At 42.0% G+C, this 20,290-nt stretch overlaps 1 protein-coding gene across 2 annotated transcripts; it reads right to left on the bottom strand.

The window, feature by feature from the left end:
- Nucleotides 1–552: 552 nt before the first annotated feature.
- Nucleotides 553–15,848, bottom strand: pik3c3 (phosphatidylinositol 3-kinase, catalytic subunit type 3). 2 transcript variants are annotated; one of them, XM_047386799.1, is made up of 26 exons: nucleotides 15,452–15,848; nucleotides 13,687–13,875; nucleotides 13,406–13,549; nucleotides 13,100–13,229; nucleotides 12,924–12,950; nucleotides 11,615–11,701; nucleotides 10,762–10,857; nucleotides 10,587–10,658; nucleotides 10,381–10,485; nucleotides 10,213–10,305; nucleotides 9,920–10,105; nucleotides 8,397–8,527; nucleotides 7,859–7,943; nucleotides 7,671–7,738; nucleotides 7,477–7,582; nucleotides 7,243–7,359; nucleotides 6,997–7,128; nucleotides 5,954–6,082; nucleotides 5,616–5,685; nucleotides 5,328–5,392; nucleotides 5,168–5,252; nucleotides 5,005–5,079; nucleotides 4,750–4,918; nucleotides 4,548–4,638; nucleotides 1,013–1,138; nucleotides 553–838 (listed from the first exon to the last, which is right to left on the bottom strand). In XM_047386799.1, the coding sequence occupies exons 1-26, from the start codon at nucleotides 15,514–15,516 to the stop codon at nucleotides 824–826; spliced, it is 2,658 nt and encodes an 885-aa protein (XP_047242755.1). In that variant the 5' UTR covers nucleotides 15,517–15,848; the 3' UTR covers nucleotides 553–823. The 2 variants fall into 2 exon arrangements, with proteins under 2 accessions (XP_047242755.1, XP_047242756.1); XM_047386800.1 differs by lacking the exon at nucleotides 12,924–12,950 and having other exon boundaries at nucleotides 15,452–15,846.
- Nucleotides 15,849–20,290: the final 4,442 nt, after the last annotated feature.

The following is a 20,290-nucleotide window of genomic DNA, read 5'->3' on the forward strand; positions in this document are numbered from 1 at the left end:
TTCCTAACAACTCTTGATGACCCCCCCCCTCCCCCCCCACCAAGACGTTTGGGACAATATTGTGTGGACAAAAGTACAACTTCTGGGAAGATGTGCATCTGGTTACATTTGGTGTAAAACAAGAATAATAAAAAGAACATCAGGGGCTTTTTTGCAACTTGCTGACCTGGACATCTTGTTATAATTGATCCATAAACAAAATAAAGATTTTTGAGGAGCGAATACTTTTTCACACCACTGTAAATGGTCAATAACAAAAATTTATCTGAGAAACTTTAAAGGCTTTTTAAGTTTTCAGAAAACATGATGCAAGACAGCTCGTGTTTCATGCTTCTGTGTCCAACAGGAAATGCTTAGTCACTCTGTTTATGACTCACCAAACTTCACGGAGTTCGTCTTGTTCCTACCCCCAGCATCGACAGTATGACCGTCCAAAGACGGGTCAGCAGAAACGCGTTACGTGCCATAAAATGTTGCATAGCAGCACCGCTCAGGTCACACTGATGAGAAAATATACACTACATCTGAGTAAAAACACAGGAGTGGGCATGCTCGGTTGTAGCAACAGTTTTTTTATTTGGCCTCACATTTCATTTATTCAGTAATTATTGTACAAGATATATACAGCAGCAAACAGATTTACATGTCCTTGGTTTGTCATCTTTCAGTAAAGGTTGGCAGTGCATTCTTGGCCTTTTTTTCCCAGCAGTGTTACTGAGCTTTCTTTTGCCTTCTTCATGAACACACAGAGGGGCCAGAGCTTCATGTACTTGTGGTGCAAAGCTTTAACCTAGTTCAGCTTCATATCCACCATCTGCATTGTTCATCTGCGCCAATACTGTAAAGAACAGAAATAAAGGTTAACTCTGCAGTGAAGTTGGGATGCATTTTGAAGAAACTTGAAATTTTTGTGAATCATTAGGATCACGAGCTCCAAAATAAAACCTTGAACTGCATAAACAGTGACCATACATATCGTCATGCTGTTTATCATGCAGTAAAGTAGACTTACCTGTGCAAATTTGTGTATCTGCTCTACCACAGCAGCAAACAAAGCACCCACGCTCTCATCAATCAGGCTCTGCATGTAGTGAACTGCCTCCTCATCTGACAGGTCCAGTCTGAACTTATCCTGCACCTGGTGGTACATCAGTGTAACAGTTAACATGATGTGACGAGAAGCTGAATGATTCACTGATCCCAGGCTCAGGTACAAAAATATTTTCACTTCATAATAATCACTCCAAAATGTCAGGGATTAAGTTACAGAAGCTCCTTAGATGTTTAAAGCAGGATTAGGTTGTAAAACAGTATCCCAAGCATTGAAGGAGTCTCCTCGGATATCTTTGGAGGAGCTGCAGATATTCACAGGTCGGGTGGGAAAATCTGTCAACAGGACAACTACTGGTCGTGAACTCCACAAATTGAAAGTTAAGTATGTAACTACGGTTCTATGAATCCTGGATGACCGCCAGAGGGTGGTGCTGAAAGCACTGAATGACTAATACCAACTATGTCACGAGGAATCTTGAGCACACACCTCACTGAGAGGGCCCAGCAGAGCCTCGCAAAAGAACCTGGCCCAGGGGATGAGGGGCGGCCACATTGACGTTGTAGAACCTGGCGAAAGTGCTTGGGGAACCCCATGATGTAGCAGCACATATGGCCTCCAGCAGAACCCCCTCATAGCAGCCCAGGAAACAGAGACACTCCTGGTAGACTGGGCCTTCACACCGACCGGCAGCGGACAGCGTCCTGCACTGTAGGCGTGGCATATGACATCCACAATCCCGTGGGAAGAAGGTTGTTTAGAAAGAGGACAACCCAGCCTGGGACCGCCATAGCACAGGAAAGGCTGGTCTGAGAGTCTCACATCTGCATTGGCCGCAACGTATGCCTCCAGCGCCCGTACTGGGCACAATAACAGACCCATCCTCAGTTGCATTGGACTGAGGCTGAAACCGAGCCAACCTCAATGGCTGGTTATGGTGAGAAGGAGACAACACCTTAGGTACAAACACAGTGTTAGGCCACGAGGCGACACCAGAACTATCCGGACCCCATCAGAGACATGTGGGAGTGACAGAAAGAGAATGCAGCTCACTGACCCTCTTGGATAAAACAATAGCCAACAAAAAGACAGTCTTATATGAGAGCCACTTGAGGTCTGCTTGCACCAAAGGCTCAAAAAGGGAACAGCATAGAGCTTTGAGAACTAAGGGCAGATGCCAATCGGGCACTTGCAGAACCAGCGGCGGGAGCAGCCTACGCGCACCACGCAGAAAAAGAGAGACCAGATCATGGCTTCCCACAATTCAGCTATCAACAGATGCATGATGACATGAAAATGCAGCAACATATACCTTGAGGGTCAAAGGACAGTGGCCCTTATTAAGCAGAGACTGGAGGAACTCCAAAATAGCGGGCACCGGACAGGAAACCGGATTGTCATTGGGAGCCACATATGTCAGATTGACATGTCTGCAACAAGGACTTCATCTCCGCCATCTCCGTCGACAACTGCTCAACCCTCGTGGCTGAACCCTGGTCAGACTTGGCCCGCTTCCTCCTAGAGGGGAGCACAGAGACCATGGTTTCACCACGGCACTTCAAATGCCAGTCAGGATCATCCTGAGGGCACAACTGGGCCAACAGAGTCACCCTCACCGACTGGGGCATGAAACTACTGTTCATGCAGGAATTCTCAGACAGCACCTCCACCAGGTGATCACGCCCAAGGCAGGTAGGGCACAGGTTGTGGCCATCATCTGGCTGAAGCACAGCTCCACAATCCACACAGCAGTGGGAGCCATCCATGTCCAAGGTAAAAACAAGGCTCAGCCCAATTCAGAGGGCGCGAACGCTACCGTCACCAATTATAGCAGCGCAGGAAAACGTAAAGCGGCCAAGAGGCTGCGATTGGGAGCAGGAGCGCAGACACCGCCGTCACCAATTATAACGAAGTACAGCCAACACCGTCGGCCGAAAACTGACCACACGGTCGAGTACACTCTGAAAGGGCGGCGAAAACCGCTGCTGTCAACCAACAAACAGCACATTCCTGCAGAAGTCCTCCATGAAGATCAACCTGTTGTAGCCCTGGAAGGACGAAAATACCGCAACTCCAGCCAGAAAGTGATAGGGCGTCCAGCAACGGGGAAGCAAAAGCTCAAAGCAAATCGCACGCGAAAAGAAATAAGGGACAGAGCCTCTGCTGAGGTCAGCAAATATAGCTGCTGAAGGGTCATCCGGTGTGTCACAGGTGTTACTGTTGGTATAATTACTCGAACTGCGCATGCGCAAAGGGAACATTCAGTGCTTCAGCGCCGACCTCTGGCAGTCAGTAGGAATGAAATAGAACTGGTCTTTGTGTACAAGTGACAAGAAGAAAAACATTGTTAAAGGAAAGTGTTGTAGAAAAATTTGTTTTTACCAAGACAGAGACCGATGATTGTCACTCAGAATCAGCTTTATTATAATCTTGCAAGAGAGAAGAAATTTTTACAGCTTTGGAGATGCGCTCAGTAGTGCTGCCAAATCGTTCTGACTAGAAAAAGCAAGAGTTCTCCTTATAAGCTACAACAGTTTTCAAGGTAACTCTCATGAGACCCAGAGAGACGAGGTGAAACCTGTTGTCCTAGACATGTTGACAATGGAAATGGAACCTTACACAGTGTGGCATACATGTTATCTCATACAAGTGAATCGGAGAAGGTTGAAAAACCATCTCTGTAAGACTAAACAGAACCATCTGTCCTAACCCTGGAGGCAGAAGAGAATAACACAGAAGGGTTTGAATACTTTTATCAGTTCCTGCAGAGTATCTAGTAGAAAAGAAAGCAAGCCACTAAAATTTTCCATAGCAAAAGCAATAAGAAGTCCTGTTGAGACTGAACTGATGAGACCGAACTGAACTTGGTGGCCTTCATGCAAATGCTGTGTGTAGGGGACAACTAACACTGCACATCACCCAGAACAGACCACTGCAACACTGAAAATGGTGGTGGCAACATCACGCTGTGGGAATGCATTCATCACAATAGGCAAGAAAGCAGGCCAGGGTTGATGGGAAGTTGGATGGAAATAAATACATGTTGTTTTAGATCATAGCACACTCATGTGTTAGGATGGCCTAGTCAAAGTTCAGACCTACATTCAATTGAAAACCTGAGAGGAAAACTGAAACTAAGTGTTTTTTCAAGCTTTATGTTCAATCCTACCATCTAAGCTATTTTACAAAGAAAAATGGGGGAAATCTTTAGTCTGTAGATGTTAAAGCTGGCAGAGACACAACCCAACAAATGTGCTGCTGTAACTGCAGTACCTACAAAACTCTTCAGACTTCCATTAGTAAAATAAAAGTAAAAACCATGTATCCATTCCACTTCATAATTATTGACAACTCTGTTGATCTATTGCATAAAATCCCATTAAAAGAAAACCTGCTTGTTTTTCACCGAACTTTTTGTAAAAGTTTATAGAAGAAGCTCTTTGTGTAGTCAAGAGTTTCTTTTTAATGCAGGGTGTTTAAGAGGCAACAGGCGTACCTTTTTAACAGTCTTGTCAGGCTCCAGAGCAATGTCTGGAATATTGGCATCCACCATAAGAGAGAAAAGATTCAGGATCAGGTTGGAATACCTGAGAAAATAATAGAAAGGAGGACCAAACTTTACAAACTGACCACAATTTTCTACTGCCAAAACTCAGAGTTTGGGATAAAGATTACATGAGTTATTTCTTTGGATTTACCTCCTGAGGTGAAGGAAGGCGGTGTAGCACTGCTTCCTGAACTCCTGGTACTGCTCACTCTGCATGCCTCCCATCCCCTCCACCATCTCTTTGCTCAGCTTCATGGGCGGCGGCAGAGGTTTGGGGTCTCGACCGAGGATGTAGCCAAAGTCTATGTGGAAGAGCTTTCCTGAAGGAAGACGAGTGAGAATGATCTTAGGGAAAACCTGTTTGTGTTTGTGGAGGAGGCTGGGTTTACAGATGTATTTCACTCACCGGTCTTTGTTAGCAGCAGGTTGTCCAGGTGTCTATCTCCAACTCCCAGGATATACGTGATGACGCAGTAACCAGCTGGAGAAGCAGAGGGACAGAAACATTCATTAGGCTGCTGAGCTCGGCTGGTTATTCCTCTGCAGCTGCAGCGTGCCAAGTGTCTCACCGCAGCTCTTAACGTAGGTGTCCATCACCTCCGAGCTGATGCCATAGGGGCCCTTTTCACTCGGTGCATGCTTCCTGAAGAAGCTCTGTGCAGATAAGAAGGACAGATCAAAGCATTGCTCTTATTCATTCCACCGGGTTGTCAGGTTAAATCAGCTCACCTGGATGTTGCCCTCAGTAGCCAAAACCTCCGCAACAGGAACAGATTGGACAAACTGCATGAAACCTGGAACAATAATGTGCATGTTTGGTGATTTTAGAGCACAGATTAAATCTAGTAGCAGCGAATTCAATTACAGACTCCATAATTTAATCTGTACTGGAGCTAGATTTGTTTTCTAGAAAGTTTTTTATCCCAGCTTGGAGAGCTGGATAAGTTCTTCTGTAACAACAGCAACAACAAACCTTTGTCTCAACTCCAGTGGAAATAAGAGATGGTTTGTGCTTACCGTGTTTGGTGCTGGTGGCCAGAACTTTATATGGAGTCAGTTTCAGGTCCAGGTTCTCTTTCCTTAAAAGCTAAACACCACAAACACACACAAGAATCGACAAGAATTGTTACAATTTAACTACCACACAGTACTTGGTATGTATATGTGTGTATACTTTATAGCATGACAGCTGGTGGTCCCATTCTTACAGTCACTCAGCTTTAGTTCTTGTTCCAAACATTCCAGGGAAAGTCCTTGTCATCATTAATATTTTACAGATACATTCGAGGTGTGTTTCTTCACACGGCATCAAATGGAAAACAAACCACTTTGAGATGATCACAGGCAGGTCTTACTTTGTCCATGAGTGAGATGATCTGCAGGATGAGCTGGTCCTGCCTCAGGTCGTCTCCGTGTTTGAAGATGACGGGGTACATGGCCCCATCCTCTGTTTTGAAGATCAGCTTGGCTGGCATCAGAGCACTCTGAGACAAACACAGACACACAGAGAGAGATCCTTATAGGAGCTCCTGTTTGAAAACACCACAATCTACAGCCCTGGGTATCTCTCTTCCACCCAACGAACGCTGCCTTGCAAAAGTATGTTTGCCCCTGAAATCTTTGTATTTTACATTTTAGGTAAAACACCAATGCAAGATGGTGCATGAGTGTGAAGTTAAAGGAAAATGATTCATGGTTTTGAAACTATTCACAAATAAAAAGGTGAAAAATGTGATGTGCATTTGTATTGAACCCCCTGCATCAATAATTTACACCTGTGCTGCAGTTACAGCTGCAAACATTTTTGGCGGGGTAAGTTTACTATATTTGCACATCTGGAGACTCATCTGTTGCCCATTTTTCTTTGCAACACAGCTGAAACTCAGTCAGGTTGAATGGAGAGCATCTGTCAACATGAATTTTCAATTCTTGTCACAGATTTACAATTGGATTTCAGTCCAGACTTTGATTGGGCAATTCTGACACATGAATATAAATAAAGGTTTTCTTCGAGGATTGCCTTGTATTTAGCTCCATCTATCTCCCCATTCCCTCTGACAGTTTCACTGTCCCTGCTCAGGAAAAGCAACCCCCACAGCACGATGCTGTCGCACCGAGTTCCCGTGGGGATATTGTGTTCAGGGTGATGTGCAGCGTGAATTTCCCACCATACACATGAGACAGTGGTGGACGTAATTGTCAGTTTTCAGTTTGGTTTCATGTTTGTATTCCACTTGCAACACATAAACGGTTTTTTCAAAGCTCACTTCGCCCTGCAGCAGACAAATATCTGCTCCAGAAGACAAAAAAAAGCAGCTTAATTCCAGTTGGACTTTAAAAGCTAAACATGATCAGAAAATAATTTGTGTAACGGAAAATGCAGAAATGTCTTGTGCACCTTAAAGAGCGTTGCCGTCTCTGGGACGATCCCTCTGATCCTGATCTGTGGCTCCAGAGGAAGAGGAATCGGCTCGATGTCCGAGAGGTTGACCTTCTCATTGTCGGCCAGCAGAGCCTGCAGCCGCTCCGTCTGCGGAGAATCATGGAGACATCAATTACTGGAACTGGTTAAATGTTTGACTATAAATCAGCTTTAATGACACTTAGTTAATGTAGAATAAAAACAGAGAAAAACTGTTGTTACCTTCTTCTTGCGGTTACCGCTCTCCCTTTGGACGGCCTTCATAAGCTGCACCAGCCTGTCTACGAAGGTCTGCTGGGCGGCCAAAAGTGATCGCATCACCCTCACACTCTTATCGCCCTGCAGGGAGGAGGAAGAAAGGAATAGAAATAGCTATCAGTCAGTTTGCAACAGAACCAATCACATTTACGGCTGTTCGGGGAATAAGAAATATTTGAGAAAAACAGTGGGCCTCACCTTGAGTAATGCTTGGCTGAACCTTCTCATGACGTTCAGGTACATCTCATGTGTCTTGGGATCCCTCTGCTTCGTGTCCTGATCCTCACACTCCACAATCACATACCTGAGGAGAATTAAAAAATACATTTTACACAATCGCTGTGTCCCACTGAACGGCGCTGCTCTTGTTCTTCTGTTAGTCCTGTACTCACCAATACAAGTAGTTGGCAAGAGTAGAGTTCTTGCAGGCGCGTGATATGAGAAAGGTGCACAGGTCTTGCTGAAAAAATTAAATAAAATGAAACACAAACTGAAATTTGTGATCATGTGACAGGCTGCCACTGATAATGCAATTGTTGTGAGTTTCTTTCATCCGTGGTTGTTTTTTTGGTTTTCTCACCTCTAGATTCTCGTTGTCCGCTCCTTCCTTGCCTTTCTGCTGAGGGGTGGTGGCTGATCCCGATGTGATGGACAGGATCTGCGAACTACAGACAGAATAAAACAGAAACAAAACGATAAAGAACAAGCACAAAATTCCAGGTAAATATACCAGCAAAAGTAGATATTATATTTCGTTTAACCTTCTTCATGTTACATTCATTATCACTCTAGGCTGAAGTCAGTGTGGTTGCAACATGCCTGCCTTGAGCCAACCGCTCGAGATTGCAGCCTCAGCTGCCCGGCTGCCAGTGAAATCCTACCAACCAAAGAGTTTTCTACGCCTCTCGAAACAGAAATAATCAAATGTTGCAAATCAGCGCACGCTTCCCCACCAAGTAAACATTGTGGGGGTAAATTTAGATCCTTTTGAAGTGCCAGAAAGTCACTTGCTGACAATTTTACTCTGATTCCAGAAAATAGCCCCCTTCAGCTTATGCCTATTACTGTGGCTTAGATGTGATGTGCAGCCAGAGCAGCTCTGCTGATGTTGCTCTGACCTGTCCAGCGTGGAGTCATCTGAAAGTCCCTGGCTGTCTCTCTTGCTGCCTGGCTCCAAGCCTCCCTGGATATCGCTGAAGTTCTCATATTTGAGTGCCTGCACCAGCTGGAGGAGGTACATCAGCAGGTCCTGGAGAGAAGAGATGAGTATGACAATGGTACAACAAGGACCGGCACCCTCCTGAGAAAGATGTTTAAAAAGCATTAAATTGAATTCATATGGTAGCTTTGATTATTCCGTTTTGTGTGATCTCTCTAGACCATCCAGGGTCTTGTCTGGTGCACTTTTCTTCCGCTCACCCCGCAGGTTTTCACTTTAGGTCAAAGGACTGCTCTGTCCACTAAGAATATTGTGTGTTGCGTATCTGGAGACCCGTTTCTTTGGCTACATGTTTTGGGTCATCATTTTAAAAGTGGAGTGGTTCCTCTCAACTGTGTCCACATGCTTGCACAGGGGGAGGGATTGCTGCGAAATTATTGACTCAATGCAATCATTCTTAGACAAACATACCATTTAGCATTAGTTTCATGGTACCGTGTTATAATTGGGATTTTTTTTTGTACAGCATGTAACTATACGACTGAATTATATCAGAATGAACTGAACTAAATTTGGACCCAATTGAATTCTATATAACCGCATACAAGTAGGACCTGTTTCTCAAGGTTACAAGGTTCTCAGAACACTTAGAAGAGAAACAGATCCACAGCACCACAGATCCTCCACCATACTAAACAGTGGGCATGAGGTACTTTCCACATGTTGCTCTTTTGTTTCACACCAAGCCCACTTCTCATCTGCCCAAAGCACACAGCTCCAGGTAAGATCCCAGCAGAATTTAACAAATGTCGACGTTTCTGATGTATTATAGAAATGGCTTCTTCCTGTCATTGCTCCTAAACAACTAGTTGACATGTAGATGGCTTATAATTGTTGTTATGAAGACCTGGTGAAAACAAGATGAGCTTTTCTATTATTTGAATAGGATGCTCTCGCTCCATTTTGAAGACTGACTAAGAGAAATGGGCGTCTGTGTCATATATTTACCCGGTGAACAGGAACTAATTAGAAATCCCTAGACACACTGATCAACGTAAATAATAGTTATGTGTATTTTCCAGGGATTATTAGAACCTGCTATTAACTGGGGCATCTGTGATTTTGTTTTTAAAAGAATCTTTTAAGTTTTAACTCTTTTGAACAAATTAAAGAGTTTCATAATTTTCAGTGGGAGATTATTTATTTTTAGGGGTTTTATTTGCTATGGGTGCCAGCATGTCAGCTCACCAACATTTGCACAGAAAGCATAAACTCCATAACCTCCAATTTAATTTATTTTAGATTAAATACTCGAAAACGAGGTATTTAGTTTACTTTCTTAACTAGAATGTTAGTGAAAGCAAAAAATATATATATAAATAAGGCAAACTTTCTATACTGCCACAGATTTTAAAGAGCATAACAAATGAGATATTAGAGTTGGAAAGTGACCCCATCATTAGCCCGACCCACACGGAGTACCTCGTCATCAGCCTGTTGAAGGCGTGCCACGGCGTAGCGCCTCACTGTGGGGTTGGTGAAGTGAGAAGACAGCAGCTCCAGGGAGTCCTCCACATCCATGGGCCTCCACTTGCCCAAAAGCTCCAGAGCTTGCTTGGCCTCCTGGGGCAGATCCCAGTTCACACATTTGAGGAACTTTGCCAGAGCCTGGAGCCAGAGGAGGAGGAAGCAAGCATGGGTTAAAATCTACCAAGTATTGGCCAAGCAGAGAGAACAATTAAAAGAAATAAAGGGGGCACTAAAAGTATCCCCACCTTCTCCTGTGTGGTGAGGTAGTATCTGAACTTCCACACCAGGTCCTGCTCTTCAGAGCTCAGCTGCTTGGTTGGAGGGTAGCTCATGATGATCTGTTGGTGATGTCCAAACACTTACTTAATGTTGGACTTCACACCTTCTGAAACATTAAACTGCTAGTTCCTTACGTTGAGCTGATCACGCGTGGCAGCATTGGGCTTCAGGTCGTGATCCGACGGTCCACTGCGAAGGCTGCGAGCCAGCTTGTGGTGCTTGCTCTCCACCAGGTTCTCCTGAAAGGGGTTGGAGCCCACATGACCAAGGTTTAGTGTGAATTCAAGTTAAATGAAATCTTATTTTAGCAAAGCTTGAATAAATCTGAATTGGACCTCACCATCCCCATCTGTGGATCCGGTACTTTGACGATGTCACTGCTGGTCAGAGCGGGTGATGCTTCATCTCCATCCTGTATGGAGATGAAGCAACCATCAGCGGATTCAGCATCACAAACACAACTTGCTGCTGTATACATTCCACCTACACACTCAACCCAATAATGTGAATCGTACCTTCTCGTAGTACACAATGCTGTACTCCTTGTCGTTTGTTTTGACACGAGGAAACTCCACCATGAGGTACATGAAGTTGGAGCTGCGCTTCTCACTCTGCAGAAACACAGATTTAGATTTCTAGAGTTTCAGTACTGTGCAAAAGTCTGCAGCCATCCTTCATATTCTCATATGTGGCTCCCAAGGACATTTTCAGAGAAGTGTGTTTTGTTTATTAAGCCACAAAACTATGAGTCATTCCAACGTACAAATAATGACCCAGCGTTGTGTCCACACAAAGCAGACAACCTAATAAACAAACAGTTTTAACTCTGATCTTTTGGCACTTTGTTATCAGCACTCTGCCTCAAAGATAAAACTTGTTCCTATTTATTTTAATGTATCTGTAAAACAAAACTAACATATTCCTCCACATTCCTCACTTTTCAAAGTCCCTTTTAAGCCAGCTTTTATGGACGGATGGACAGATGAACAAAGGATTGGACGGACATGTGGACGGATGGAGGAATGAGGGAAATGGTGGACAATGGTGCCATACAGATAATCTACTCAAAGACATCGCATCTCTCAGGTCCTGTACCAAGATATATCCCCTTTTTCTTTCAGCCATTTATTCCAGCTTCTTTCCTCATCTTTAAGTAGCATTTGGCAATCTGGCGTTAAGTTCAAAGTTCAAAGAAACTATTAGAAACTTTTCTTTCACAGAGGAAGAAAAGTATAGAAAACTAACTGTCATTTAAAACCTTTTCACAGTACTATAGCTCCAAAAGCATAAAATGTATAAAATTTGCCTGCATAAATGAATTTAAAAAAAAATCCAGTTTGGAGATAGAATTAGGCCAAACCATCTCACCTCATTGATCATCTCAATCTCTCTGAAGGTCAGCCGGTCCAGCCAGTCCACCTTCACCACGTGGCCCTGCCGATGAGCCTTTGTCAGCTGGATGGAAGCAAAGAGACGGAGGCCAGGGAAGAAGAGGTTTACTAAAACCATACAACAAAGACACTGAGTGCTTGCTAGTGTTGTAGTGGAACTGCTCGCAGGATAGTAGCTGGTGAGCTCCACCATTCATGCACAAACTAAAGTCCAGCAGCCAGTTGAGCATCTCTGCACACACAGGTTCAGTAGCTGATCCACTCATGTAGGTGAACGTAAGTGTTGCGATAGACAGCAAACAACTAGACAAGAATCCAGCTGGCTGAAATCAACGCTTACACTTTAAAGCAAGATACCTTTTAACAACCAAAAAGCAACTTTTGATTTGAAAAGCCCTCTGCTCTAAAAACATATTGGAGCAAAAACCCAAATAACCGAAGATGCAGCGATTAGAATTTTGGGCCCAATGTCCGATCTCTGGTTTTTGTAAAGCTTTGCGTCGGCCACAGTCAATTTTAGACACTAGACGATTAGATTGTCTTTAGCATCTTATATTGGCAATTACCACAATTAGTGCAGCTAGCTTTACTCTACAGCAGCCTCCATGTGTATTCCTGAGAGAATGTATTTTACTTGGAGCCTTCTTCACTCAATAACAGAGTCTACAATGTAGACTGTTTTGTTGGTAACCTGAACAAGAACCATTGTGCTGTGTTTGTTGATCAGAAAAACACTGTATATTTGAGTTTCAGACCGGTCAGCCACCAATCAGGGTTGATCAACCTGTTAATCGGCCAATTCCAGTTCCCAGCTCGGTACATATCTCGTATAAACTGAGCAATCAGTGAGTTTTTGGAAGCTCGAAATCCAAGGTTAAGTCCAGTCTAATTACATAAACTTCAATGTATCTGCTTTTGCATTCACATAAACTCCATGCACACACACACACCCCTAAAACACAGAAATATCAAGTAACAACAGAAACCTTAAAAACAAACGTGTGTGATGCTTTCAGGAACATAGCCAGACACCTGGACACAAAGGTTATCACACCAAAAACCTGGGTCAAAATGCGTTTGGAAACGCAAAGATGCAACCTCCTTTTTTGAGTTTCCCACACAGACCACTTCAAACTAAACCGAGGCTAAACAGAAACCAGTGGCAGTTATGGTCCTTGCTATGGTCTTGATGTGTACCCAAACACATTTTGGCCAAGGCTTTCATACACAAAGAGTCCACACACATATTGCGCATTGCCAGCTCTAACTCCTCCATTTGTACTCACATCATTGAGTACCTCCAGATCAGGGCCCTGGAACACATGATGGTTTAGAAACAACCTTCCATCCCAACAGTTTCCTGTCTACCTTCCATTGCCCTTCTTCAGCTATTCCTCCCCTATTATGCCATGTAGTAAATAATATTCACCATCATCTCTACACCTCTGTTTTCTGGCCGTACCTTGGCGAGTCTGCCCATCTGGTCTTCCGAGAGGCTGCTGCTGGTGCGTCCCGGTGTGGTGGTGGGCTCCCCTCCATCCCCCTCCACACCTGGCCAAACTTTCAGGTCATGCATCCCCTGGCGGAACATGCTAGAACAGTGGTGGCGGAGGTGTTAAAAGTGTTACAGGGGAGAATTATTTGACACACATATCAAATAAATAGGAACTGTGATTGGATCTTGTTGATTTTTTTTATTACCATTAATTAATTTTATTTCATTTCATCAATAGCCAACCAAAACATAACTGTGACAGAGAAAACTCACCCATATTTGCCAAACAGGGTGACTGTGGTTCCCCCAACAGGAACAGCTCTGCCTGGCCCATAGATGTCCCACACAGTGAGAGCGACCTGGGCACTCTGCGGAAGGTCGGGGTACTTCACCGGCAGCCGCAGCCACTCATTCCAGCTGTATGGTAAATAAAATCAAAAGTCAGATTAAATGCACCCATCACAGAAGAAGAGGCAATAGAAGTACTATCATCATATTTGACAACAAGGTTAAAGCACATATGTCTAGAAGAAAAAAACGCAGCGTGTTCTTACTTCCACCGTGTGCTGAAGGCTTTGTACGATGTGCGGACGGGAAGAGCGAGAGGTTTTCCCTCTGCAAACACCTGACAGGTGACGTAGAGGTCCGAGCAGTTCTCCTGGTACAGACCTGAAAACCGCAGCATCGGGTCCTCCAGCAGCGCTTTGTAGCTCTTCTGCTCTCGCTTTCCTTCCAAACTACCTCTGTTGGAGAACAATGGAGAAAGAAAGAGAAAGGTGCTCATAATTAAGTCAGTAACAGAATAAATAATTGCTCTTTCCAGGTTAAAAAGCATCAGATTATTTCCATTTCTTTTGAGTTTTCTGATGCAGCACAGATTAAAACAAAAATGTTGACTACGGTCCTTATAGATTTCCAGAATTATTTCATAAAATATAAATTCAAATTAATGATAATCATTCAATCTTACATGCCGCTGTAAGAATTGTAGCAAGGTCATTTTGAAACAAAGCGTAAGATTTCCTGTTTGCCACAAGCAGCTTAAGAGACATAGCAGACATGTGAAAGATCAGATGCTCTGGTCAGATGAGACCAAAGCAGAACTTTATGACCTACATAAAAAAAATATCTTGTGCTGGAAAGCTAACACTGCACATCAACCTGAACATACCGTCCAGGCAAAAAGACATGGTGTGGGAAGCATTGTGTTGTGAGAGAGACAGGGAAGCCGAGGTGGATAGGAAGATGGATGGAGCAATGTACAAAACATTCCTGTAAGAAAATGTTTTAAGGGCTGCAAAAATTTGAAGGCTGGGACAGAGGTTCACATGCCAGCAGAACAACAACCCTACACATACAGCCAGAGCTACAATTGAAAGGTTTAGATCAAGAGTCCAAAACCCAGGCCTGAAGGGCCAGCGGCATGCAACTTCTAGATGCATTTCAAATAATTAGGTGGATAGCAGGACTCTGTAGAACCTGACTGCATGCTGAGGAGATATTGGCTATTTGATCCAGCTCTGTTGCTTACCCATGTGTTAGAAAGGCACAGTCAGAGGCCAGCTCTTACAATAACAGAGTTTGAGCTACTTTGCAAAAGAATTTGAATACATCCCTGGCATTTTACTATCACAAAGGAAAAAGCACATGAATACTTTTGTGAAGGCACAAGTTAAGATGATCCCCATTTATGCAAAGCCTATTTCCTCTAAACTTTATCAATTTTTTATATTAAACTCAGAAAAAGGGGCAGCAAAGAACATTCTGTTTGTTGATGCGTTTATAGACTGAACAAAATTGGGACTTTTCAGTTTTGATGCATATTATGTGCTGGGAAAACCTGATTTTTCACTATTTGACCAGCTGAATTTGACTGGTGTATTAGTGTTAAATAGGCATAATGCAAGTATAAAGAATACACTGTGTCCATATATTTACAATTGTTGAGGAGGAAGTAAGCTCGAAATCAAAATCAGTACTTTCCGCTTACGAGTTAACTAAAGACTTTTTCTCATTAAAAACAGGACAGACCGAACAAAGAAACACGCAGCGCATCAAAACACTGGTGTTCGTTCATTGTGAATGGAAACTGGTGAACTGACAGGACATAATAAGACGAAAACACAAAATCAAACAGGTTCATAAAAATTCCTAATAAAAAAAACAAACTGGGATTAAAAGAGTAAAATCCCACTTCAGTGTTTCATGTTAAACGTTGTGAAAACGCAGAGCGCAAACACACCGAGCCTCCTGTCAGATCACAGGACAAAGTAGTCCCACAGCTTCATCAGAACATACGGCTTCAGCAGCCCAACTCACATCTTCAGTTGAACGTTAATGTCCAGGTCACAGCTGTAGACATAGTTAAACTTGTCGGTGTCCATCTTCCGACGAGAAAAACACTCAATTTTACCCCCAAACCGGACAACTTCAACATGAAAATACCCGGACGTTTTTCTTTTTTTTTTTGGTGAGACAGTATTGCGACAACAAGGCCTCGGCTCGGCGCAGAAACACTCCACAGAGACCGGATAAAGGCCCACCAGCGGAGCTGATGACTTTATCCGTTTAAAAATGATAAATGAGTGCCTTAAATCACAATTAAGACTCTAATTAGATACTCTTTTGCCGGGCATGATTTTATGTTTTAGTAGCTACACAGCATTGACCGAAATTTCCAGTCAGGTCAGAGTAGTCGATTATCGATGCGGTGAGGCGAGGAAGACCCATGGAGCGCTCGTTGAATCCTGTGTTGATTATTTGAGTCTGGTGCAGGGCTTCAAGCGTTCTGTTAAAGTTGCAATGTACGAAAATATATCAAGGAACTACATTATTTTACAAAAACACCAGAAAATATTCTACTCGAATACCAAGTTGAATACTTACCTAACTTTTGATAATTTTTAACATGAAAACTAAAGGTTACGACACATTCTAAAGTACAATGCAAATAATTGCACGTATACAAAGATATTGGGTCATCAGGTAACTTGGGATAAGATAAGAAAAATGCATTTTACCCTTGCCCTTGCCATGGAAACGATATGGTTAAAAGTTTGAAAGCGTATCACCAAAGTCACGAACTGTAATTTTCAAGGCAAGGGTAAAATCCCTTTTTACTTATCCTGTCCCAGAATACCTAAGGTCCCTATACACCTTAATCCAACACATTGAAATGGAATGAATTATTCTATCATAACAGCAAATTAGGAAATAAACATTCTCAATAGTTTAATTATCTCTGAAAACGTTAAAATTTTCACACCAAACATTTTCTAATCACTAAATGAGTACTGATAAAGTACTAGCAGTCAGTTTTAATTCCAGGGCATTTATATCTTTCCAGTAACTATGTTTGTTGTTTAATTGGTCATAATCATTTCACCCTCCATTGGTTTTATTGTCAGTAGTTTCTTTATCTATAGCCCCAAAAGACAGTAAACAACTAAGTCCAAAGGTCTGTCATGTACAGATCTGACACCTTCACATTAGGCCTTTGTCAGTTAGGCTAGTGGAGGTAATTCCAAGCAAAGCATTTAAAGGGGAATGATTTTACTGTTAAATATGCAACATTTTCGAACCAACAAAATATCAGCTCCCCTGTAGTAACCAATCTCTATTTAGAGTTGTTTCATGACCACCAGAAATACAAAATTAAAATATATCAAATCAAAATTAACTTTCTTATACAGGTGCATCTCAGTAAAGTGGATTATGCTTTCCAAGGGGGCTCTTTTGACAGAATAAAAAAAGCACCATTTGAAAATAACAACCTTTAAGAAGGTCTTAAACATACTTTTCATTAACCTCACATTTATGCATTAAAAAAAGTTTTCTCATTAGGTTTAGGCAGAAAATTATAATTCACATAATACACATATTCCTAAAACATTCAAAAAGCAACATATCAAGAGGTTTATTTAAAAAATAAACAAGAACATTCAATTGGGCTGCACGTTGGTGCAGTTAGTAGCACTGTTGCCTTGCAGCAAGAAGGTCCTGGGTTCAATTCCTGGCCAGGGGTCTTTCTGCATGGAGTTTGTATGTTCTCCCCGTGCATGTGTGGGTTTTCACCGGGTACTCTGGCTTCCTCCCACAGTCCAAAGACATGCCTATTAGGTTAATTGGTCACTCTAAATTGCCCTTAGGTGTATGAATGAGTGTGTGCATGGTTGTTTGTGTGTTGCCCTGCGATGGACTGGCGACCTGTCCAGGGTGTACCCTGCCTCTTGCCCATAGACTCCTGGAGATAGGCACCAGCGTCCCTGTGACCCACTATGGAGTAAGCAGTTGAAAATGACTTAGTGAGTGAGAACATTCATAAGTAATTCATACTTCAGTCCCTTTGGAGGCAAAGTTTAAAGGGTAGAAATCCAAATGGATTTAATTTGCCTGAGTAACCTATCAGGGTCACCACCCCAGATCGGATTGTAACCTGTTCAGTACCATAATACTGTGGAGAGGAAATATCATTGCATAATGGGATAATTTGAATTGCTTCTCTGTTGTGTTTTTTTTTCCTACTCACTGATCATTTGCTCAAGCTTTCTTGTAGTTTTCCAAAGATATGCAAGGCAACATACCATTGACACAATGCTGCAAGAATTACTAACTCACCCATACAAATAATTTAATTCAGACTTTTATGTCTAAAGGTGTACAAAATCCAGCACCATAGGCATGATGCATGGTACCCTGATGGAATGCTACCGGTGCAATAAGGCCAGGCATGACATGTCCTTGCCTTGCTACTAAATATTCAATTCAGGTAAACTGTAATCATTGTAATATGTTTTCCAGATGAAATGTTGCTTAATAAATTTTGCAGGTTTGATAGTGGGCAGTAGTGGCATTTTTGGTTTCCGGGACTGACCCTTCCTCCTCCTTCGCACTTATGTCAACAAGTAGATGTCCAAATCTGATTGTTATGACTATTATGTAAGCATATTTTATTCGAGGATACAACAAAAAGACGTAAGAAAAAAAGTATACCAAAACGTACAAAATATTGTCCCATTTGAAGAAAGGCGATTCAATTTTTTTTCAATTTGACAGATGCAACTAGGATGAATCTAAACTGAGAAGACAACACAAAAAAACTGCAGTCAGTGTTGGAAACGTTTATGATCTAAAGTAAATATTATCATTTAAACACATGGAGGAAATGAGATGGAGGTGGTCTGCATGGCCATTAGTGGTTGTGCATCATCAGTCGCTTCTCATGTTTTGGGTCAACCTGAAGCACTTTCTAACACTGTTTGTTGTATTTGACAGAATCTAAGTAAACGTCAGGATGTGAACGAACCTGCAAAGCCCAGATAAGAGAGTCGATCTGAACCCAGAGGAGCTACATCTGACTTGCTAAAAACTAAAGGCTGAAACAACCAACAGCTAAATATGACACAAAGGTTTGATTAAAAATGAACATTATAATTTCCGTCACAGTGATTTTTTTTCAGTTCTTTTAGAAACCACAAAAAAGAGGACCCAGTTTAACTGACGCTGAGACTTTTTACTTTTATAATCCTTTGGTCATCATATGCCAGTCTATATGGTGATAATTTAATGATCATACAACACACCATCAACTGCTTGATGTAAAAATACAATTCATAGACACTATTTAAATGTATTTAATTCCCTTTTACGAAGGAAAAATGGAAAAAAAAGAATAGCAAATCAGGAAGGGCAAATAAAAACATGCATCCAATGTAATGATGTAATGTATTTATGATGATAAAATTTAATGCAGAAATGAAAATATGCAAACATTAATTAAAGAAAATGACCAAAATAAACAGTTTTTCTAGTTTTTTGGAATAAAGTTTAATCAGTACAACTAGTTTTCATCCCAAAGATTATGTCATGAAAAGAGTCATGGACACTTTCAGAGTCCTCCCCACTTAAAATGCGATTGTCTCCAAATACGTGCATGTCCATGAAGTTAAAAGGCATGACAGGAAAATCCTCATCTTCTGTTTTGATAGATCTGCCCTTGTCATTGCTGACAACATACTTGACAAGTTGGGGTTTCAGCTCCGTGTCAACATGTTTTAAGGGACCCTTGAGCTCCAAAGAGGTCAGTACCACCCAAGCTTGAAAATAGAGTGTAAATTCTTCTTCAATTTTATCAGAATAAATAAAAAGGACCTCCAGCTTGACAAAAGATTTGTCTATAATGAAAGAGGGAACTTTGAGTCATACAGACCAAGCGAATGAAAAAACTCCCCTGACTATACTCAGAGGGACCCATCAACGCTTTCCAGCAACGGTGGAGGTACCAGAGAAGTCATGTTATGTGGCCCCGGGGCCCCATGTGAGAGGTTCGGGTGGATTTTTCCTATGATCTTGTACTCTGTCCACAGATAAACAAGTTGAAGAGGATGAGCTAATCATTTTTCAGAGCACTGTAAAATCAGATCAGCTGACACTTCAGACTTTTCTTTCCATGAAAAAAGAAATAAAGTTGCTACCAAGTTTATGCAGATATGTAGATCTGCTAAAACAATTGTTTTTTGCAACCCGGTTCTGGTGTTGATTAATCTCTACTAGAAATGCACATATTTATATTTATAGTAGGCAATACAACAATACATTTTAAGTTTTGAAAATCTTTACGATGCATCAAATCATGGTGAAAACGACCAAAATATCTTCTGTTGTGGAAATAAGTCCTTTTCATGCTAGTTTTGCATGTTGCTACTTTAGTACAAAAACAAAATGACCAGTACTTTTTTACATAGCTACTGTTACACTTTACTTTTTGCGCATAATAAAGGAGAAATATAGGAACATACATAAATAAATTTAGATTTGTTACACACTGCTGGACAAAGTGTGTTTTAATCATTATTAACCTTTATGCTAATGAGGCTAACTAGCTGCTAACTCCAGCCACATATTGCTTTCTTTATCTGAACTAGGGTCCAGAAACCCAGCAGATGTATTTATATTTTATAAACGTGAGAAATAGCATAATGTGGCAAAATTCATGGCTAATAAGGGAATACCCAAACACATGATGAATAATACCCCTGACAAAAAGAGCACCAGGCCAAGTGAATCCAACTTAATCCCAAAATATTGTCGAGGAACCAAAACAAACTTGTCAGCACCAACCAAGCATGACAGACCATATGGCAAAAACAAAATGGAAAC

This window comes from Girardinichthys multiradiatus, chromosome 14 (genome assembly GCF_021462225.1).
Source record: "Girardinichthys multiradiatus isolate DD_20200921_A chromosome 14, DD_fGirMul_XY1, whole genome shotgun sequence".
Taxonomy (NCBI): Eukaryota; Metazoa; Chordata; class Actinopteri; order Cyprinodontiformes; family Goodeidae; genus Girardinichthys; species Girardinichthys multiradiatus.